The following is a 24137-nucleotide window of genomic DNA, read 5'->3' on the forward strand; positions in this document are numbered from 1 at the left end:
TGCATGTTACGCCCTAAATTGCATATTCATTAAGGCAAAAGTACTAAATGAACAACAGGTGCTATCTGACGTTTTGAAAGACGTCATTCTGTGTGCACACCATTAGTAGATCAGCTTACATGCTAATTTGTTGGTGATATCAAGTTTGCACACTCACGCAAACCTTTATTAAATGAGGCCCATAGTGTACTAGCTTGCTAATGTTTCTTTAACCATGAGAAATTGTCGAGTACTTGGGTTAACATAAATGCCTACAGCAGGGTGTGCGTGTTTCACTGCATGTTCCCAAGCCATTCAAAGTCACTGTGACAGCTTTCAGGAGGGCAAAGCATAAGCAGTTGCGTTGTATTTTGAGAAATGTAATAGAAGTGAAATTGTTTTGTCATCACCACAGCTGGAAATACTTATTTGTGTTGTAGCTGGTTCACTGGCGATTGATTTGCCTCACAGTGAAAGCCACAAAAATAGTAGTTACTGAAAATGGGAAGATTTGAGAACCTGCTGCACATCAGGCGGCACAGCTGTTACTGTGACTTGCCCTGTTGTCATAGCAACCACTTGGTTCCACCTGTATGTGCGTACAAAGGGGAGGGGGGTTGAGAACACTTAGACGCCGGATTGGGCAGCTTTGCCTCTTTCTTGCTGCATCGCTGGACAGTAGAACCCACATCCTCCTGTTCTGCTGTGATAAGAATCAATAATATGACCACTGATCAACTCTCTCTGTCTGCGTAACTGCGCATAGAATCAGCATCCTGGTTAAATTTTTCTAACCAGGCTCATAGTTCAATTAAACAGACACGCTGTACAGCAACAATTACCTGCACTGTCTTACAGAGAGAGGTAGATAACAAAGACTGTATTACAAGATACAGTAATGTGAGAGTAAGTGAGCTGCACGTGTTTGTTAAAGGACTCTGCTATGGTTGGTGAACGTAATCAGATGGCGCCAGTGTGTAAGGCAAACTGTCTGTCAGCATCATGCTGCGTCTGCCTTTTGCTTGCTGCTGCTTTATTTCTGTGTTTCTGCTCCCGGGATGTAACTAGCCTTCTCGTTTATGATCGACAAACTTTGTTTGACATCCGAGCATCCTGTGAGGCTTTGGGGCTGTCTAGAGATGGTTTGGGAGAACAGGTTGGAGGTCTCCCCCCATGGTTGTCCTACATCCTGGACTACCTGCGCTGTGTCCCGTGTGATCTTCTCCAGAAAAAGCGCCACAGGAGACGTGGAAAGCATGCCGGAGTGCTTGTTCGCCTCAAGGCTTACCTGAAGTCCTCGGATGTGCCTCATCCTCATCTCCTCTGCGGTGGGGGCTGCTGTCACCCCGCTGTCTGTGGCTGCCGGTGTTTGGAGGTCCCGCGCCTGCGATGGATTCGACCTGTCTTCCCCAGCCCGACTACTGTTGTGTCATTGCCTGTTGTGGGCTTCCTTCTTGACGACTTGGCTTCACAGCATCTCTTGATGGGTCAGGCATCTGCAGCCTTGGTGACAGCGACTGGTTCGGGTGCTGTTCGTCCGACGCTGTTCCACCTTTTTCCCGACCTGACACACGGCGCCCTGGGTGAGGAAACTTCGGCCGGACTGTCGACGTGGTGTGAATATGGCTAATCTGCGCACACTGCAGCGGGCCTCAAAACCTGACAGTTGGGATTTAACTCTTCGTATGGCCCTGATTAATGTCAGATCACTGGCCAACAAAACTTTTTTGCTGAATGACATTTTTACATCCCATAAATTGGACTTTATGCTGCTGTCCGAGACTTGGCTTCATGTTGGTGAGTCTGCTTCCTTTTCTGAACTTCTCCCTCCAAACTGTAAATTTTTTAGCTCTCCTCGGACCACTGGCAAAGGTGGAGGACTTCCCACTGTGTTTAAATCCACCTTCCAGTGTCCGCTGTCTGCATCTGTCACCTATTCTAGCTTTGAGCTGCAGCTATTTGAATTAAACACCTCTTCTCCAACGCAGTATGCAGTTGTGTATCGTCCACCGAAATTCAACAAAGATTTTATGCAAGAGTTTGCTGATTTTATAGCAGGTATCAGGTTAAACTATGACCATTTTATAATTTGTGGGGACAATGTGGTGAATTTACACGTATGCTGTGAAAGCAAACCTGTGGTTAAAGACTTCTTAAATCTTCTTAACTCTTTTAATCTCACTCAATCGGTGTCTGGCCCAACACATGAAAAGGGACACACATTAGATCTTGTGCTGTCTTATGACAGCTCCATATCTAAGGTGGTCCATCATCTGCGGCCCACAAATTGTCCCTCAGACAGTATTCCTTCTCATCTGATTAGAGAAGTCTTTGGTACCGTTGGACCATGTATTTTGTCATTGATAAATACCTGTCTTGTCTCTGGTTATGTCCGTCCCCCTTCAAACACGCTGTTGTACAGCCCCTGCTAAAAAAGGAAAATCTCGACCCCTCTGTTCTCTCTAACTTCAGGCCCATCTCTAAACTGTCTTTCTTATCTAAAGTCCTGGAGAAAGTAGTTTTTACCCAGCTGCAAACATTTTTAATTAATAATAATGATTTTAACTGTTGACTCAGGAGTCTTTGCTGTTCTAGTGCTCTTAGACCTCACTGCTGCCTTTGACACTGTTGACCACTCAATCCTCTTGTCACGGTTGGAAAATTGTGTGGGAATCAAAGGTACTGCACCAAGGTGGTTTCAGTCCTACCTAACAGATAGGAGCTTCTCTGTCCACCTCGGTGATTATTCCTCTGAGACAGCCCCATTTACCTGTGGTATCCCTCAAGGTTCTGTCTTAGGCCCCATCTTATTTTCTTTGTATATTCTGCCCCAAGCCTCCATTTTTGAGAGGTATAAGGTCTCTTTCCACTGTTTTGCAGACGATATTAAAATTTATTTGCCCCTGAATGTAAAAACAAAGGGCTCACTGAAGCCCCTACTGACGGTATGAAGGACATCAAAACGTGGATGAACGGAGACAAGACAGAGATCATAGTGTTTGGACCCCCTGAACTGCTTGATTCTCTCGGCCCTTTAACTTCAAACAACCGCTCAACTGTGAGGAGTCTTGGTGTTGTATTGGATAGTGCATTTAAATTTGAAAAACAGATATCCGTTACTGTTAGATCCTGCTTTTTCCAGTTGAGAACTATAGCCAAGGTAAAGGCCTATCTCCCCCCTAAAGATTTGGAGAGGGTGTTTAATGCCTTTATAACTTCCCGCCTTGACTATTGCAACTCCTTATATGTGGGCTTAGACAAGTCATCTATTTAGCGCCCGCAGTTAGTCCAAAATGCTGCTGTTCACCTCCTGACAGGAAAGAAGAAGAGGGAGCATAACACAGGTGTGATGTGGTGGTTTCTGGCTTCCTGTTCATTACAGGATTGATTTTAAATTTTACTTTTAACTTTTAAATGCCTTAATGGATTGACTCCATTGTACTTAACGCAGCTTCTTCACGTTCATACTGCAGCTAGAGTGCTGAGATCTCCTCTTCCTGGATGTACCCAGAAGCAGACTTAAAACCAGAGGCGATCGAGCCTTTAGTGTAGCTGCCCCTAACCTGTGGAACAACCTGCCAGTCCATATCAGAACCGCCCCAACTCTCGAATGTTTTAAATCACTGTTAAAAACACATCTCTTTTCTTTGGCATTTCCTTTGAGTTAAGTCTGTTATTATTCCTGGCAATTTTAATATCACTATATATTGTATACTGTATATTATAATTTTTTATTGCTTTACTTTTACTGTGTAAGTAGTGTCTTGTTGTTGTATTTTAACCTGTGAAGCACCTTTGTCAATCTTGGTTGTTTTAAGTGTGCTATATAAATAAAATTGATATTGATAAGTTTGGTTTTTAGTTTTCTTGTGATATTGTCAACAAATCCCATGAAAAGGCCAGAACCCAATAGAGCTTATTCCTCTGTGCAAGACCTTCTTTGCTGTGCAAAACATATTAAAAACACACCACAGAGCCACACAATGCACTGTGTGACATGTTGCCTCTTCACAATGAACACTGGCACAGTAGTCTTATTTTTAATTGATGGCACATACAGCGTCCCGCTGCTGTAAATACTCACTAGCGAACCCGGTCTACTAATTTGTTTGCCTAATTACACTGTGCTGGGAATGGTAATTGGTGCCTGGGTTTTGTTCATAAAGGAACATTTTTTGAGTTAAGGAAGTGCTACATTTCTGTACCACACGAAAGTCATAGGGATAAAAAGTATTATTATGCTATATTATTATTATGTATTATTATAGATGCTATGAGTGGGCATCATATTGCAAAGGTGGATATTTTACAGTAGGAAATAAACTAATTGTGTTGTCAGTGATATAGCAGATCATTTTCTGACTTGTCAATGTAATGTAAAAACATTATCCAGCTGCAAGATGGACTTGGTTTTAGTCTTTTCATGGGATTTATTATAATATATATTATTAATAATATATATATTAATAACAAAACAAGAATAATCAGCTTTAGTCTTTTGCAGGGTAAACAAAAACAAAATGCTTCTTTGGCTCAGAGTCAGTCAAGTTTTTAGCAGGTTAGTGACTGTATGTACCAAACCATACAAGTAAATCTGTTCATTACCTCTTTAAATCAGCCACACATGTCACCTCACTGGCCTACCGTGACATGCGTGCATGCTCATGTTTCAGAATGCATGCGGCACAATGAACATGTAAATGCTAATTTCACAGCTCACATACTGTTTACGCTTTTCAAGCACCGACTTGCAGTCAAGCCAGACCGAGTCAGACGTTTTCACTCTCCTTCCAATTTCCGCAACATTATTACAGAGGTTTTCATGGCTTTCATTGACATTTTGTACACAAAGCGAGTCAGACTGGGGGGACAGTGTAGAAATGAGGAAACACACAAGCCCGCCATAGTCACGTAACACATCTTCGCACCTACAGAAGAGAGATGATTCACTTTCCAGCTTCTTGTTGATTTGTGTGTGAAGAACGGTAAAAGCATTCTATATTTATAACTAATGGGCGCCATCATTAGGAAGCTCAATTTCTAGGAGTAAGGTTACACAATATTGCCTTTGTATCTCGTTTTTTCTCCATCCCCCCTGTGTTGACCTGGTTAAGTAAAGTACCCAACAGCAATCAATAACACAGTAACTGACTGCTATCAAGCCAGAATGTTTTTCCCCCTTTACACCTCTGCTTTTTTTTTGTCATTTCTCCTTGGTTTCAGTACTTTCTTTCTCTGATCTCCAGTGCCTATACAAAAATATATGGTCAAAAACATCTATTACCCAGATCTGTGCTGGGTTGCAGAAGTGGAAACACAACTGCTATTAAAAGTTGCAGTTCACACTTATCCGAAAACTTCCACCAAATACTGACAAGAAAATCATTGAAAGAACCACTTCCACTAGAAGCCTCTATAAAGTTGAGACAAAATCATATAAAAAATAACTATATAAAAGGTGTGAAAATTCAATGCAGGGGAATAAAAGTGCTGTATTCTATGAAGGCAAAATCACAAGGAAATTCCATCTACCTTCTTTTGCACACCACAGCAAAACAGCAATAAAGCTATGAGTTTAAAGCTATAAAGAAATGCAGACTTTTAAAGCAGCCTTTTATTCCCAGGCCAAGAGGAGTCTGGTTGTGGACTGATAACTCTGGAGGAAGAAGCACACTCTTACATATGCACAAGCAAGTATACACACACACACACACACACACACACACACACACACACAGCACCAGGTGCACGGGTGGGTGTTGTTCACATTCAACTTCATACACCATAGTGGAGTTTCCCCTTCTAAAACCTCAGGGTGTTCAAAATGTCTTCCCACAGCCCTCCACAGGCCTCCTCGCTTTCCCCAAATGTTTTCTTATCCTTAAAAACTTGCTCTCCAGAGCCCAGCAAACTGGCAGATGAGATATAATTCTCTCACACAGTTCTGTAGTCCTGTTTGAAGAACAGCCACACAAACTCTGACAATACTTGGAAAAACACTAGGGCATTAGAAAAAAAAACCCTAGGTCAGGTTAGTTTTTTAGAACTCAAATATCAACGGATTTGCACTTGACAGTAAATAAATGGCAGAAAATCAGAAACAGGCCACACAAACCTGACGAAACAGGGGCAGATCTTACGCCTATGCGTGCAAATTTATGTGCACACGCCTCAGTGCCACTGGGCCCGTGTGCCAACAAATCTGCCAGTGTCTGCTTTTATCAGTCGACTCTATGTGCATTGTTGAATTCTTACCGATTTGTGTGTGAGTGGATGTGAGAGCACTCACTGACACAAGGGTAGTCTGCAGGAAAACTGAGAGAATGATTGAGAGTGCTGTAGTTGACAAAGGCAGAAAGTGGCTCTTACAGGAAGGACTTCAAGCAGGTTTCAGGTGTTAACAAGAAGTCGGGATTTAAATATTGAGAAGGTATGATTCCCTAACAATGGAAGCAAGCTGGCACCAAAGAGAGATGTCCCTACAGGTAAAGCTCTGTTCCATTTGATTTCTTTCAGGAATAACAAGGAGCCCTGTATTCTGTGAGCACCGAGCATGAGTAGTATTTAAGGGCCTAATTAAAGGAGTGATATATTAACACCCAAGGCTGTTGAATGGTTAGCTGGTGGCATAATAAACACATGTACTTACATGAAGCCAGTGAAAAACAACCGAAAAATCTCTCACTCAAACATGTGACAGCTGTGTGTGTGTTTGTGAAACTGGTGGAGGCATTGGGGGGTGGGGTGGGGGGGTGGGGGTGGGGTGCTCTACGCATGTTGGCTTCATGCTCCGATGAATATCTTCTTGTGCCATGTAGCTTCAGAAAAAAACCCAAATGATGTGAAAATAATTTTTCAAACTAAAAAAAAAAGTGTTGCCCTGTGTGATTTGGTCTCTGTGTATGTGTGTTTGTGTGCATGGAGGGAGGAAGGGGGTTGGTGGCTCTATGTGTGTACCCATGTGAATGTGTATGGATTTAAATTTTCAGGGTAAGTGATGGTGGTTGATGGTATCCACCATCAACACATGACCATGATGAGAGGTGTACACTGAAAATAAAGTTGAAAAAAAAAAAGGTGCGTGAATGTGATTAATTCGTGAATGAATGTGCACTGCAGGAGGACATCTGCAAAGACAAACAAACGCAAGTTACGCCGCCTACAGGCTCGTGCAGACTACACAACTTTCAGCGTTGGCAGAGCGATGTGCTGTTCAGAGTACACAACTTGTCGTTGTGGCGTTTACACTGCTGACAGCGGCTGTGTCACCCGACTCTGGTCTCCAAACCACGTTTTTTCAAGAAAACACACGTGAAATGTGAAACGGGAAATGACGCAAACCTACACAAGAAACAGATGTTGTTCGTTATTATAAAGATAGCAATTATAAACACAAAGAATATGGATGAAAGAATGGATCAGCACATGCAGGTAGCAGGGACTGTCTGAGCTACAGAGAGAGCTAGAGGTGAGTAAAAAGTGTTGTGCAGTGAAAAGTAGCTGCCTGCTCTCATTGGCTGGATATGGATGTTGAGTCGGCCGACTCCTCTAGATATTTGGCATGCTAGATATCTGGTTGGCGTCGGCGATGTGGCAGTGATGTGTCGGGGAGCCGTTTTAATGGGTCGTTGTGTAGTTCACACATAAGGACTGGCGACCACCGATTGACTGTTCTACCCCTGATCACAGCCTGATGGTTGCCGAGCTCTCCAACTGGCAAATCGGGCTAAAAAGTGTGTAGTGTGAACTAGTCTTTAGTGATGCTCTTGGCTTTAGAGCCTCTGGTTTTTGGGTTGCATGGATGCCGGTATGCTTTCATGCAAGTCTAGTTATGATTATTGATGCTGCCTAAATCCATTTTAATCTTGGAATAGTAAATTGAGTGAGAGGTCTTCTCAAAAAGTGAGAGGATGTCTTTTATTGAGAAAAATTCACAAACTCCGCTTGAAAAGAAAATAATTTTTAGCTCTGAAAAATCCATCAGTTACTCCTTTGCAATGCAAATCACCTGGGATCAGAAAACACTGAAAATATAGAACCGAAAACAAGATTAGTCTTTCTACTGCGTCATGAGCTACTGTATTTCAGAACAGAGAGAATCAACAAACACACACGATTTAGAACAACACAGCCTGGTGAGTCTCCATTATCTCGGGGGTAAAATGGGCATTTTCTATCAGTGTGGCTACTGAGGGTACAAAGACATTATTTTACTAAGACCTAAACAGTGCCTGTAACAAACTCAATCAATAATTAGAAAGGCATGGCTTGTGGCCCAGCAGTAAAGTGATAATCAATTCTGTGACTGCGTTTTTTTTTCTTTTTCTAGAGCTGTTCGTGAAAGGTGACGGCCATGTGTAGGTGTAATGAAACTGTCCTGTAAAAGCCAGGCGAACATGTCAAGGGTGCACACGAACACACAAATACTGAACATACACATAGAAATTCTTGGTAGGGAGCATAAATACTTTATGTACTAGTGCAAGCACACACAAACAAAAACAGCCTCCCTAGGCCGACGCTACAGGTAAGGAATTCTTACAGAGGCTTTCAGCTGTGGCTCGTCTGCCGCCCACAAGCGAGATAACAGCGACACAGCAATCACACCATGATGAATGAGCTGTGATAGGCACTGAAAATTGCTCCTTGGTGGCTTCCGAAGTTTGGTCCAGGGACTCTATATCTCCAAAGTGAAATCAAAGCTCTGTGCTTGGCCAATTCTTTCTTTCACACTCTTGTTGTGTTGTGAAAACATCGTCTCATTTGTACTACCCCTTAACACCAACACACACATCCTGATCCCCCCCCACCACCACGCCTTTCCCCTCCTGTGTGAAGTGAACCATTCCATCTGAATCCCAATCAGTCTCAATGAGACCAGCGAGCTGTTGCGTGGCGAAATATGGCAGTATGTCCTTGCCTCATTCACACGGTTCCGCAGCTGACAAGCCAGCCACTCAGAATAACACATCGGGCCAATTGCCTCTGCTTACAAGCTACTTTGTGCCTTATCATCTGATTCATCAGCGAGGAGGAGGAGCTGGACGAGTGACAGGTTTGTGTGTGCGACTGTGTATGTGTTTGTGCAGCTCTAACATGAATCCGTTTATCACCTTTGATGTTTTACAGCAGCACATCAACATACAGAAGCCATTTCAAATCTACTGTAAAGCTGGGTGTAAAGGGTGAGCTTATAAATGGCATTCTTTTCCACAAGGTTAAGAAATTCCTAACACATCTGCTCTACTCATTAAAACAAGTAGGTGACTCATTGATGAGCAATTAATCATTGTTAAGAATTGGACCAGTCAAGAATATATTAAATATGCAAAGTCGCAGTGCCGTTTCTGCCTCACTTATACATTAGTTCGATATGTGTTTCAGTGGCAGGACTTGTGCTGAATTTCTATACAGTTTATATTAAGAAGGGGTTACAGTGAGCTTATGACTCACCACTGACCATGTTTACAAGCTAATAAATGATAATCAGTAGTTCTAGTGGATATATCTGTAGGGATTTGAAGGCTATATGGGTCATTATGCTTCAAACCAGATCATCAAACAGCTTCTGAAGACACCCCCCGCACACCTTTCCGGAGTTGAAATTTGGTTGCCTGCATACGATAAGTTTCTTGAAAGCGTCAATCTGACAAGCGCGCCCACCTCATGCAGCGATTAGCTAGGTGAGATGAGACAACATGCACTATCTGAACTGCTCTCTCAAGCTCTCTTTGATTCTTTACACAACCACCACCATCTTTTCTTTGGTGTGAACAACTGAGCGCAACGCCATAAATGCCTCTGAGCAAAGACTGTGTGAAAGTGTTCACCGTGTTCTCGCCATACTGTATTTATGATTCAATGCGTCAAGACTACAAAAAACCCCCTGAAAACTGCAAAAGGAACAGAACTCTTGCTGTCTCTCAGGGAGGCAGCCAGGAGGAGGCGATGACAGTAGGTTTATTTTTTTTTAAGGCTTTAGTGTAGCCCTTCAGAAAACAGCTATAAACATTTTTGCTTTAAGACGTGGTCGAACAAACTAGTTTTATTCAAGCATATTGAACCTCTTGAGCCCTTTCCATTTCCATAGGTGCCCTGCATGTTTACTGCAAACCAATTTGTCCTCCAATAAAGCCTAGAAATTGTGTTATTATGCTCACTCATTTGAATTTTGTTTGTCCACTTGTTAAATAATGACAGGCAGAGCGGGAGCAGCAATTTTGAGTGACAGTATTGTTTTTTTTTTAATCTTATCTAAATAATTTACTTGTTTAATATATGATTCAAATACCCAATTTACTTGTACTTCATAAGCTAGGATTCTTAGAGTACTGACCATTAACACAGCAGGTGATTACGGAAATTGATTAAAAACTGCACCCCTTGTAACATGTGAGAATAGTGAGGTACTGGGAACTCACAGGATCTATATTTACAACATAGGCTGAGAATAGCTGACATGGTGAATTATTAGCGCCTGCTGGTGCACTGTTATGCATTCACTTCATCTCAAGGCAAAACAATCGCGCAGCATCAGTTCCTCTGATCCCAAGAGGACTGAGTTTGGATCTGAAAATACAAAATGGGCTTTTGATATGGTAATTGTCTGTCAACCACAGAGTCTCAGCCACATGTAGATCAGCCCGGGAGCTGAGCTAATAAAAACGAAACAGACTACTGTGGATGTGTATGCGCGCATACAGTACTACTTACTAATATTGTCGTGATGGTCAGAGTGGTGTTGAAGAGGGTATCTGTCACATTGATTGATGGAAGCTTTTTCTCCATGGACAGTCCATCTTCAGAGTGCCACAGGCCAATCTGCAAAGAGAACACACACACACACACACACACACATACAGATCAGTCACTATGTCCATCAGCTGGAAAAGGCCAATAGTAACAATCTGTGCTTAATTGCCCCCCTCTTCTCTAAAGGAGAATGAGTATGACCTTCACAAAAGACAGCACAGAGAGAATGCAGTGGACAGATCACCTTGTTGTGAGACAAAGCGATAGCAAAAGTTTGCAAGGCTGCAGGAAGAAACAAAGACAACATGTGTGTGGCTCCTTGAGGAGCGAACACAGGGCATGTGTTCAATCAGAGGCAACAGAACGCATTTATTAAACCAATTACTGGCAAATCCTGTGGCGCAGAGCCACATCCTCATTTTCATTATAGCTCGAGTGCGGATTCACACCTCCACCTCACACGGTGTCTTTCCTCCCATCCCCTCTCAATCTGTCTCTGACATGTCCTCCTGTTTCATTCATTTATTTGCTAGACCCAAGTTTGCCAATCCCCAACTCCATGATGACGGTCTCTGGAAACATGAGCATTTTCTAAATCTACTTTGCCTCTTGCTGCCTTCAGGTACACTTTCCTCTTACTCACCTCCATTTTACCATAATGGCATTGACAGGAAAAAATCGTTCAAGGTCTGCATTTACAGACCTTGAACGATTTACATGGCTCTTCTAATGTTTGGGAGAATTCTGCAACCCTGGAGCTTATTAAAATCTGCCCAAGTATTGGATAAAGCGAAAAATGCAATGTTGACCAGTAAACATGTTTTTCTTCTTTTTCTTACTTTTGACATGACAACAGAGCTTTGACTTTCCCAGAGACTGCCAATTTACTCTCTACCTATGCTGTTGTGTGCTGTATGAAATCTTTATTATTCACATTTGCAATACATCTTTGCTGGTGATTATATGGTAAGAGTTGTGCGACGCTGGTGACACAGAACTATCATGAAAACAATTTTCCTTTCCTTATCGTTGCGGCTTCACAAGCTTTTATTTCATTTAAGCGGCTGACGGAGAAACACACCTTTGACATTGTTGGCACAGAAGATAACCTCAAGATCAAGATAACATTCAAAATACATCTTTTTATTAGTTTGTGTAACTTTCATTGATGTGAATTATCTCCTGTATATATCTAATATATGGTATTTTAAAAATCTGAGGTCATCCTGCCCAATGTGTTCCTACTCAGATTACAGTATGTTTATTGTTATTAAAACTAGGAAAAAAAGGCATTTCATTAAATATTCATAAAAACAACCTGTGAGAAATAAAATGATCAAAACATTCTATTTTCAGTGATTTACATGCAAACTCTGTAATCTGCCTCATTATGAAAACATTACAGGACTGTGAAGCGATAATATCCCGTATCATAATAATCAACCTCCCTTCATTATGAATATTATATAGGAGGAGTAAGTGAGAAAATATGGAATCTAATTTGGCCTTGGTATGTTGTTGGTGTGATTCAATCTGTATCACTGGAATGATGACATGTTAGGAAACCTTATATATTTTAATATTAATATTAATAATTAATATTCTAATTGGTTGGGGTCAGATCGGAGAGGATGAACTGTTCGGATCGGTGATTAAAGTCAGATTTCAACAAAAAGCGACAGTAAACAAAGCTTTCCAAACTTGGTCATAGTGTGTTTCAAGTCTAAATTGCCAAAATCCTCATGAGATTTCAACCCATTCATGTTGATCAGTGCCTTGGAAGCCGTTTAACCACTCTCCCAACTCTGATGATGAATTCTGATGTGAGAGCTCCTGGAATCAAAGATTTCCTTTGAGAGTATATGATCAAAAGGATCTTTCCTTTTCATTTCCTCTGGTGTGCTTGTTGGGAGAAACAGCACCTTGCTCACACAAATAGACTAGCGCTCCGCAAACTGCCTGCACAACACGCCCCACACTCTGCTGCTGATGGCCTCAAGAAACAGAGAGGGAGAAAATGTGAACATACTGTAGAAGGGACCTGTGAAATATGGGGTCCAGCAATCAGCATACACAATCAGTTGTCAGAGCCTGTTGAGGTGGTGGGAGGTGGCATTCTGGGGCTTGGCTGGGCTCAGCAGGTGTCACCAAAGGTCTGAGCATGGGGGTGACTGAGAGGGTAATGGGATGGGGTGGCACTGTGACTCCTGCCTGGGAACAGGAGGTGGAGACAGAGAGGAGAGGGAGCTGTGATCAGGAAGAAAGAAGAAGCATATGCTGGCCTTTTAGGGGCCCCGCCGTCAACTGTCTTTGAGCTGGGAGCAGGAGAAAATAGAGCTGTACTGTTTGTTTCAGGAAAGAAGATGTATACAACAGCTACTGTAGGCAAGAATGCACGCTCGGGAGCAAACGTACCGTGACATTCATCAAATAGACTGAAAACCAATTAATGCATAATTATTCTTTTTCCAGACTTTAAGCAATAAATTACACTTTTTACTATTGATTTTGGCAATAATAATGGGAGGCTACCTATTCTACAGCACAAATATGATGTAAAAATGACAACAGAGTGTCTAAAAGTTGGAGAGATTCAATACACAACTAATTAAATTGATGAAACATTAATCAGACTGCAACACAGTTGCCATTAATCTGACGGCAGGGAATGAACATCAGTAATCTTACACGTCATTTCCCTTGGAGCACATTTTGTAATAATTCTGTAGGTTGTACATACTCTAAAGGGATGGGAACCCAAACCATCACATTAATCCTGGTGAAGCAACAGCACTGAACCATTGCATAAAACCTCATTATACACGCAGCACTACCCGATAATCTATTAGACTCATAAGGTTTTATCACAGAGAAAGGAAGCTGCATATTGCCATATACCAGACAGTGTTTGCGTACTACAATATAAATAGCTGTAACTAGATTTTTCTAATTTGTGGTGTCATTAATTTGGTATTTACACTGCAATTCCAATAAATGACTACTGTGCAGTACAACCAGAGAATCTAGGAAACAAATTCCAACAAAGTTCAGACTGTTGACAGAAACTGTGCACTATTTATTTTCCTGAGAACCAGGGAGGCAGGAGGAAGAATATGGTATAATAAGAGAGAGGGGAATAGGAGAGGAGCAAAAGAAAAAGACAGAGAGAAATTGAAAGATGCAGGGGAATGTCAATCACTTACTGAATAGGTGCGGTGAGGCTGGTGAATGGAAAGAAAATCAATGAGAAAGTATGAGCAGGAGCCAGCTAGGGAGCCAGAACATAAGGTGGAAAGAACAAGAAAAAGAGACAGCAAATGAGAGACAGACAGAGAGTTTATGTGAGTGCAAAATAAAAAGAAGGAAAGAGAGAGCATAGAAAAAGAGAGAGAGAGAGACCAAGAAAGTGACAACAAGTGGAACGACGCACCCTGCGAGGGATTACCCAGGGTTCATTCTGCAACCTGGAATTACAGCACGAGGAAAAGATTAGGGGGGCTGCTCACTGAAGCATCAGGATTGGCTGATTTTCCTGTCACAAAAATGCCGTATCCAAAAGGGTGTGGCGAGACTGCGCTCTGACAGATGCATCCATCATATATGAGACAAGCAATAGCTACCATTATCAAGCATAATGTCATACAGCCCACTTACACCGGGGCTAAAGCATTCAGGTGTCACGGCGGTAAAAATGAGTCGAGACTGTAATGTGTGTGTGTTTCTGGCTACCTGTTTACCTGCGTGCATGCCTGTTTGTGGCTGTGTGTTTTGCAATAGCATACTTGTGGGCCTCTGAGGATGGACTTTTTATTGCTCTTATAAAACATTATGCTATCTCAGCTTGATGAAAATATGCTGAAGTGGATGCAGTTTCTACCCATCGGCGGACATTACCACCGGTTGAATCAGCAGCTATCGAGCCCGGTTAAAACAATACAGAGCACAGTTATATTTTGAGCTCTGCTTCACAATAATCACATTGTTCAAATGATAAGCAAAGGCATTGTATTTGTGTGTGTTTGTGTGTAACTGTTATGCATGTTTTCTCTATGGAATAGTGAGTGGGTAAAATCTTTTTGCAGAAGATCTCTCTTGTATGACTCATCATCAACAGGAATGAGACTAATCAGGGCGGCGCCGTAGGCAAACTTCAGGGGCTAGACAGACACAGGTGGTGGTGTAGGTGGTTGGCAATGCCATACAGTAAAGAGAGGATTGGGCAAAGAACCTAGTCGTGATTCTAGAGCTGATTGAAGAAAAGGAGCGGACTTGTGTTATTCCTGCAGTATTCTTGCTATTACTTCCAGCTGGTCAAGAAGTCTCTGATCCCTCGCAGTGGAGAAAAGCAAGCGTGGAAAAAGTTGACTCGGTTACACTTTTAAAATCTGTTGTTTCATAACAGTCTCAACTGTGTTTGTTACTTCTGAACACACTCAAGTGCATGCTGTTATTTTTGATCTGGTAATTCATTCAAAAGCTAGTCAGCACACTCATTATTTGGCATTATGGTGAATAAAGGCATTGCTTGTTCCATCGGCGTAATGAGACACAAGCTCTGGGTTGGAGAGAAGGTCTTTTGGCTGCCAGAGCAGATTTTCAAAGTAGCGCTGCATGTTCTCCAAGTGCCGCATCCCCTGTAGAGCGGATAGCACACAATGGACGCCCTCTCAGCCACAGTCCCTGCTCAGCCTGTGGACCCCGACACAACTGACTGTCCAAATGTCTTCATCTCTAGTGACCACGCTAGTGGAGACATACTGGGGATGCAGCAAGACTTTTAGGGGTGTGTTCCAATCCCATCTCGCTCACTAACTCCTACAAAACCTACTCCCTTAACTCCTCCATAAGTGTAGCATTTAAGTGAGTCATATGAATTACTAAAACATTAGGGGTCATGATTTTCTGACATGATGATGTAACAACATTCGTGGCAGCTAAAAACAACTGTGCAGATGGACACCACTACATTGTCAAAGCATGAACGCCTGCTTTAATTTCTGGATACACCATATCTCGAAGGCTCCACAGCAAGAATATATAGTGCTAAAGCCTCCTACGCAGAATTCTGTGAGGCTGCATTTTTTTAAAGTTGCATGTGTATATCTGTTGAGATGTTGCTTTATTATCTTTTATATCTTTGGCAAGCTAATGTGTATACTGCACAGTGTGCACGACAGAAGTGATTTGTTGAAAATTAGTAGGAAAAAAAATACGATAATCACAATGAATGTGATATCAAATGGGAATCCTTTAAGGACTCTAACAAGACCATGTGAGTATGAATCTGCCTGTACCCAGAAGAGAGAAATTGAAATGATATCTATAGGGTTACACATCTTTGGTTGATTACATTATATTAACAGTCTTGGTAGGAATTCAGGGGTGCACTTCGCAGACTGATAAAAACAGAGGCAAACTTGCAGGCACACAGCACTCAGGCACATACACATAAATTTGCATGTACATGCATATTACACACATACACACTGAAAGACTCTCGCACACCCAGCCAAGCAACACATACACATACACATCTCACCCAGCCTTGAAATCCGTTAAGACTGGGGGATCTTGCAAAACAGCTCATCCATTCTGCTTTTGATCTATTCCCCATCTCCAGCTTGCAAAGTGCAAACTGAGAAAAACAAAAGAGGAAAGGGGACTGCTGTATGTCTCCGAGAGACCAAACAAAGGAGAGAACTAGAGACACACAGAGGACGCCGGTGTGTGCCGACTAGCGATGTGAGTCTCTGCTTCGACAAATTCAATATGAATTTCAATGGGTAGTCTCAGATAACTTGGAGCAGATGATTCAGTAGAATTGCATTAACTTCTTATTTGATCTCATGCATTATTGTATGAGGTTGTTACTAGTTACAATTCAATATGCTTTGCTTTGACAGGTGGCACACAATTTGGGTGACATTCCCATATTGCCTCTAATACGTGTAACACTTATATTTTTTGTGTGCACTCAGGAGAAGGCAGCCGCTTTAAACCTAGCCTTTGACCAGCTGAAGATTTCCTCCAAAGTTTTGATTGAATCTCGGTCAAGATGCAAAAAAAAAGGGAAACACAGAGGTCTCGAGGGAGAATATGTCAAAGGACAACTAAATATGACTATTCTTCCCGCCCCCCCCCCCCCCCCCCCACCCTCTGTCCTATACTTTTTAACCAACCGCCCTATCATGCAGCTGACAGTCTCCACCACTGTTAACATCCCTGCTGAAAATGACTGTGTGTGTCTGTGTGTGTGCGTCTAAGGGATAAAACCACCAAGTCAGATAGCATTAGCTTACACAGCTTGCACATGCACATGTTGTAGAAAGCCTTACAATCAGAATCATACCCATTCGCATTGATGTTGTACATTCTAATTACACTTCAAAAGAATTAAAGTACATTTAAAAAATTAAATGAAAAGGAAATGAGATGAAATCTAAAAAAGAGACTTGAGTCTTTTGCGAGCAAACAAGTTGTTTTTTCTCAAAATTCATAGCTTCTCTGACCTTCAGGACTGTCTGCAGCACTCAGGACATTTAACTCATAACAGAGACAGCTTTGTGTGCAATAAACTGGAGGAGACAAAGCCGCTCATAAACTGACCCACGGCTTTGCATTACTGTCATTAGCTAGAGGGCATGTGGCTTTTACAAAGTAACTAAAGTTTATATAGCAGTTTCCTACTTTTTCTTAACAAGGTTTACATGGTGCTGTGGTAAGTTAAATCAGTGTACCCTGAACAGAGAGCATCACTAACACCAGATAGATTAAAGCAACATAAAAGAAGGAGCCACCCCAGGGAGGACTGAACATAAAAAAATGAAGCGAGCGTGCAAAAAGGTCGTTTGAGGAAGTGATAAAAAAGACCATAATGAATTCACACTTTTTAATTTGAACTTCCAGGCAGAGGATTCCAAAGGCTAAATTCCCTGCTGGAAAAGCACAGAGCACCTTCAGTCTTCTCAATGAAATGAGCAGAAATGGGGAACCAAAGATGGCACATAAACAAGGTGAAAGAGAAACCGTGTTTAATGGGTGATCCTCAGAAGTTGATGCAGTCTGACATGCTGCAGTTCCAGTGGCTGGAAACATGAACTACACACGCAAATGAACATACACACAGCAGCAGTACAGTACTGACAACAGAGCCACACTAGAATGCTCAGTCATGATGAGCTTTTGAATATTGTTATTGGGATATGGCTAGCAATAGATAAAACATTGAATAATGCTTTATTAAGACCCAGGGAAGAGAAGAAGTCTTATTCTAGCAGGCATTATAGTCCCTTGATCAGAGATGCTGTGCAACTTTTCAGGGACAATGTTATTTAACAGTCAAATAACACATGCAACTGCATTGCATACTGGCAAATAAACACCGAAGGTATGCTATTTATTTCCCCCTGTTTCCCCACAGTCAATATTGTATACTCTCTTTGTCCATGCACTGGTTTTTGTCCATCAGTGTCCCTTTGTTCATCCAACAGACACAGGACACTGTTTCCCAAATGTCAGACTTTTTATTCCTATTTCACCTTCTGTGTCCCTCACATGTGGAGTTGCCCAGGGTTCGATTCCAATTCTTTTTTCACTCTATTTGGTTCCCCTTGGATCTATCTTAAAAAGACATAACATGAGAATTTTTTAAACTTTAACGAGAGTAAAACTGAGGTCATGGTTTTTAGACCCAGTGGCACCTCTGATGTCTCACAAATAGACCTGGGCACTTTGCAACATTATGTTAAGTCTGTTGTAACAAATCTGGGAGTAAAAATGGATTGTGATTTTAAAATGGAGAAGCAAATCAATTCTGTTGTGAAAGCAAGTTTCTTTCAACTTAGGAGTCTTACTAAGTTTAAGCCCTTTTTATCCCTCACAGACTTTGAGAGGGTTATACATGCATTTATCACAACATGCCTTGACTATTGTAATGCTCTGTATGTAGGTGTTAGCCAGACTGGTTCAAAATGCTGCCTCTTCATGTCAGACTGGCCCCAAGCCTTCCGGTTTTTAAATCGCAACTTAAAACACATTTTTATTTCTTGGCTTTTAATCTGGCATGAGAACTGTATGTTGTATTTGTCTGGTGTTGTATTTTGTCTATTTATTATTCCATGTCAATGGACAGCACTTTGGTCAACCTGGTTGTTTTAAATGTGCTTTAGAAATAAAGTTTGATTGATTGATTGATTGATTGATTCGAAGATGAAAACCATATTATTATCACTATCTTATTGTTTACATTCAAATTCACAAAAAGCACTGCATATTTTATGGGTGTATTTGTGTATTTATTTATGTATATAAATAACTGTCTATTGTTATCTTATGTTAACATATTAGTCTCCAGGTAATGTGTAAATCTTGAAGGGACCACAAACTTTCATTTTTTGGTACAACCTTGTGTTGTATAATGATAAATAAACTACCAGACTATCAGGGGAGTTTCCCTCACAGAGTTTACATTTCACTGGCATTTTATGAATTTTCAATTTTGCCACAAGCCCCTATTAAATGCTGACCCCGATAAAGACACATATAAAATGATTCATTGCGATACTCAATTTGCACATGGGTAATTTATGTGAAACACCAGAGCACCTTGTTTTAGGACGCCATCTGGAGCACCTTTACATCTGATTAAAACTGCGATGTAAAGCTTGCGGTAACTATTGATTGAAATTACACAGCTGTAACACAGACACAGACTTGCTCTCTCTAATACGGACTGCTCTCTCACTGTTTGGCTCTCTTGCTCACACAAACACACACAGAGCCAAAGATTGAAATATGTTTAAACTGCACAGCTGGAGGAGATCAGAGGGCCGCCTCGGTCTCTAAACTCACTCTAACCTTAGAGGCAGTAGCTCAAGCACCAGCTCTTGCGTATTAGGCCCTGTATGTCTATCAGACCTGGTTAAGATGTACTCATCTCTGCTGGAGCCTGAGGCAGAGAAAGAGATCCAAGCCATGTCGTGGTGTGCTGAGCTACGCCGGGCTCCTATGATAATGTCCTTCAAGGAAAGAAAAAGTGTTGAGGCAGTCTAGAATCTGTCAACCTGCTGTGCACCCCGCCCACACCTCTCATCCCCTTACACCCCCTCACACACATACCTTACTATACCTGTCCCTTCCCCCTCCCTCCCTCCTTCCCTCACATTGCACCAGCAGAGAGAAATTGAATCGAGAGCATCTGCATCCGCAGCAGCGGGGCAGCTAGAGTAATAGTGTTCTCAGAGACAGGGTGGAAGCAAAGAAAAGGGGGGAGGAGGAAAAAAGCAGATTGCCGTAATAAACATAGGAACAGCGCTGACAGCAAATAAATAAATCCAATAGAAAAGAGAAAGAAATTGAACGAGCACATTCACCCTTTAACTGGAGGAAGTCTTGTGTAAATAACACAGCTCAAATCATTTCTTGCAAATTGAAGTGGTGCCCATGCAGTATGTGTGTGTGTGTCCAAGAGTGTGCGACCATGTGTCTGTGTATTTCTAAGATATTCCAGGCACTCGGCAGCGTTCCCTCAGATACAGGGACCCTAGATAGGGATAAAAAGGGTCTCCTCTTACTTTACCACCTCAGTTCCATGGAGCCACCTCTAAAGACCTTGACATAAGGACACCTGGGGACATAAGTTTATTTTAAAAAAGCAATCTGTGTGTAAATGCTAAAATAATCATTCAGAAAATTGGAAAGAATGTATTAAGACAGTTCTGGGTGATTTATAAAGATTCACTAGGGGGACATATAAATGCACAGAACTGAGAACATGGGACTAAAATGTGTGGGAGGCAGACACCATCAAAAAATTCTACATCCAAGGTTAAAGAAAGTGTACTGCAACCAATGATCCTGTTTATTTATGTCAGTTTGAGCCGTGGCTGCTGCTGCTGAAGAGATATAACATCTATTCAGTAGAAGTATACAAAATATAGAATCTATTCAGCAGACAAAATAATTAAATTAATCAGATTGCGGTGTCAAACATGACTATAGTATTCTCTACCTGAGTTGGAAACCTAATCAGTTCTTTGTATTTAGGCAATTCACTCTTAATGCTGCGGCTAATGTAATCTAGCCTGATGAAAGGGAATGAGTTAGGACACTTGCTTTCTATTTCAGTAAATCTATCAGGGGTTGTTTGGCCAGCTTGTGCATTTTCTAAGGGAGGGATTTCTATTACTTCAGCTTCAGTAATGAGAAAAAAAAACACGTCTTCAAGTTATGTTGATGGGATTCAAATTCAGATCAAGGAATAAGAATTTCAAGATGGCATAAAGCAGAGGTTTTCAAAGTGTGAGGCGGGCCTCCCTCTGGGGGTTCCAAACAGTTTCAGGGAAGGCTCAGTGAATGGAAGTGAAGCATTATTACATTACTTATTGCATTAGTTATCAAAAGGAGATCACGTAGAATAGCCTACATGTGTAAGAGTTCAGAGATGCAGTAGTTTTTGGGAACTGTTTTCCCCCCATCAGAGACAGAAACTAATAAATGCATTAGGACAAACTCTGGTGTAGTCAGAAGTTAGGTCAAACAGTAATATTAGGCTATCTTAGCTCAAATGTTTAGTGTCTATGGGATAAAATAATATAATCATGATCCCATAGGCATCCACAAATTGAGCGAAACTTACCAAGTAAACTAAAGATGTGGTGGGGTGTCGCCGTTTCCCAAGCTTTGTTTGAGTGGAGTCAAAGTCTCAGACTTTGAAAAGCCCTGGCACAAAGTAAAGTGAGAAAAAGTCCAGCTTCAAGGACAACTGGCAGAGACACTAAGTCCTAGTAAGTACTAAAGTACTAAGTACTAAAGGCACTCCATACTGTGTTGTGCACCTTTGACCTTTGTTTTACAGCCATGGCAGTTCGGGTCAGGTTGAAATCTGGTTTCTATAAACCTTGCAAGCTTCATAAAAAACACATTATGATCTATAAATCTATTCTTGGACACTGAATTTTGCAAAGCACCTGCGGACTTGATAATAAGAAGAATTTGCTTTGAGTCATGCTGGGGTCGGCCTTTGGCCTTTTCCACTTCCACTTCTGGGCAGCATGTCCTACTGTAATGTACTCGCAACCTCCTCCCTGCTTTGTAGCCTCTTACAGTCTCTCCAACTGACTTTTGACTCAAAGTTTTTCTCTCTGTCTCTGTTGTTTCTCTCTTTTCTCTCTCTCCTGTGGCTTACATACCAAAGCTGTGATTAAGTGCCTGTATTCTAAAACTCAGTTAGTGATGCTCTTCTCTCCAGGAATGGGCCAGGAGGAGTGTTTGCCACACAATTGCAGTGATGCACATGCGTGAAATACACTAATGCAGCTTGCATAGCACCCTCTCTTCTGCACTCTCACACAACACAGCCTAGTGCTATAATAGGCAACAGCTTGCCTACCCCAAACTGCAATAATTACTCATTTTACAGCTCCCACCAATTAACAGGCGTGCTGCTGTCAATGAGCTCCATGCAGGAAATGAGGACCAGTCTACGGAGGCCAGGGGGCTGCAGAGAGGCTGGACCGCTCTGTCAGTGTGGTGTGTGCTGTGGAGCGGCTGGCTGGCAGCAAACAGTGTGTTTGTTTTGGAAATTGTGCCTCTGCTAAACATGCATAGATGGCGGTGGGCGCGTTGCCACAGCCCAGCATCACAATAAAGTGACAACAGCTCTCATACTTCGGATCCCCCAAACAGAACACTTTGTAATCCATTCTAGCAACAAGGGTGTGAGTTAGGAAACTGCTCTGTCTTTTGATGTTCCTGGAGAGGAGAAAGCAGTCTGTGCGTTCAGAGAAACAGGTTGAGTTATATTAGCCATTTTTATAAATCCAGAATGATACAGCTTTACAGCGTACCCCTGGTGTTCACACCATCTGGAGTACATACACTCAGAAACACGGTCAGACTCGCACACACAAGCCAAGATAGTTCTTATTAGACTCCTTTATCTAGCTCATTACATTGGTTTGTGAATAGATGTGGCAAAAGGATATAGAGGATTACAGCCTTTTCCTTTACTATAATACGATTAGTCGTACCAAGGAGAAATAGGAATGAAGGTCAATGTTGTTGCATTTTTCATTATGTGTGGTGACAGAGTAAGAACAAAAATCCCCAGCTGTTATTTGACATGCAGAAATAGAAATAACGTTCACTGCTTTTAGTTTTATAGCTTTGTCTTTGCCCTTTCTCTTTCTGTTCTATTTTTCTCTCGCACGCCCTTTCTGTCTCATTTACTTTCTGCCTGTGATCCTCTTGGTTAAAGGTGCCAGTGGTGCCTCGGTCAGAGCACGGACAATGCTATGCCAACTACTTCCACCATCATCATTGGTCTACCTGTCTGCCAGCACAGGAGCAGCTGGGAAGTTTACTGTGCCTGCCAAAACTGAACAAATAAAGAATATTGCATACCGTAGCCACATCATATTCTGGAAATAAGGTAGGCTAATTAAACTGTCATCAGAAATGGTTATTTTTTTAAGCTTAAAGCGATTACCGGAATTTGCTTTTATATTATGCTGATATAGTTATGGTGACCTAGATGGGTCATTTTAAGATGATAATACAGCATATCTCTCACTATGATAAATTTTGTATCAAACCACACTTGGTCAAAATGCACTTTTCAATAATTCAATAATGAATAATTCAAACAGAAGAAATAATAAGACCATTGTCTAGTTTTCTAGACAATGGTCTACATGACAAAAAGCATAAATAATACTATTTCAGCAGCCACCATGGCGAAATTACAATCACCCTTTGGGCCTTCATCCAGGTAAGATTTTACACTAAATCAATCCTAAAGTTGATCTAGAACTTGTTTGATACGGGTCCCTTTTTTTAAAATTGTATTAATAATATCCTGAACTAGCAGGAATAGAACCAGCACAGTCTCTCTGTTACTCAGTATTACAGATGTGGAGGGCTACTGTGAAAATACAGCAGGAATGATTTTCTCCAAATAATTAGCTTTCAAGCACAACCAATGATTAATGCTGATCTAATGACAGGTGCTCATTTTTCAGTAAGTTAGAAAGTATGCAGATGGTGGAGAGAAAGAGAGAGATGGATAGATAAAGTAGATAAAACAGAGAAAGGTGGCAGCAGTGTGAAAATGCCTGCCATAAAAAATCAATTTGTGATGGTGATCGGCTGTAGAGTCCTGAACCCCCGAGAAGCTGATGGTCACACATGTGAGGCGATCTATAGCACAACCACCGAGATAGTGGGTGCTGCTGATTAAGAAAGAGAGAGGAAGTGGAGTAGAGAAATGGAGGTTGAAGGCTGTGTACGTCCGACATGCCTCATTGGGCACACCTCAAAGGGTTGGTTGGAAGGTGATGGAAGATGTTCTTTTCTCTTTTCAGGTTGCATTTTGAATTAAACCCTCTTGCTTTTATGTCTGTTAACTG

The 24137-nt window shown here is 41.6% G+C and overlaps 1 protein-coding gene across 3 annotated transcripts in view; it reads right to left on the reverse strand.

Annotated features, from left to right (window-relative positions):
• The window catches only part of grik4 (glutamate receptor, ionotropic, kainate 4), a 178877-nt gene that overhangs the window by 24004 nt on the left and 130736 nt on the right, over positions 1 to 24137 (reverse strand). For all 3 annotated transcript variants that reach the window (XR_005440616.1, XM_038693892.1, XM_038693893.1), the window contains one exon: positions 10693 to 10800. Coding sequence is in view for 2 of the 3 variants with exons in the window: in XM_038693892.1 (XP_038549820.1) it covers positions 10693 to 10800 (108 nt within the window). In the remaining variant the exon portion in view is untranslated. The remainder of the gene's footprint in view (positions 1 to 10692; positions 10801 to 24137) is intronic.

Source organism: Micropterus salmoides, unplaced genomic scaffold, assembly GCF_014851395.1.
Source record: "Micropterus salmoides isolate LMB-PRFRI ecotype aquatic unplaced genomic scaffold, ASM1485139v1 Ms_hic_scaffold_3, whole genome shotgun sequence".
In the NCBI taxonomy this organism is placed as follows: domain Eukaryota; kingdom Metazoa; phylum Chordata; class Actinopteri; order Centrarchiformes; family Centrarchidae; genus Micropterus; species Micropterus salmoides.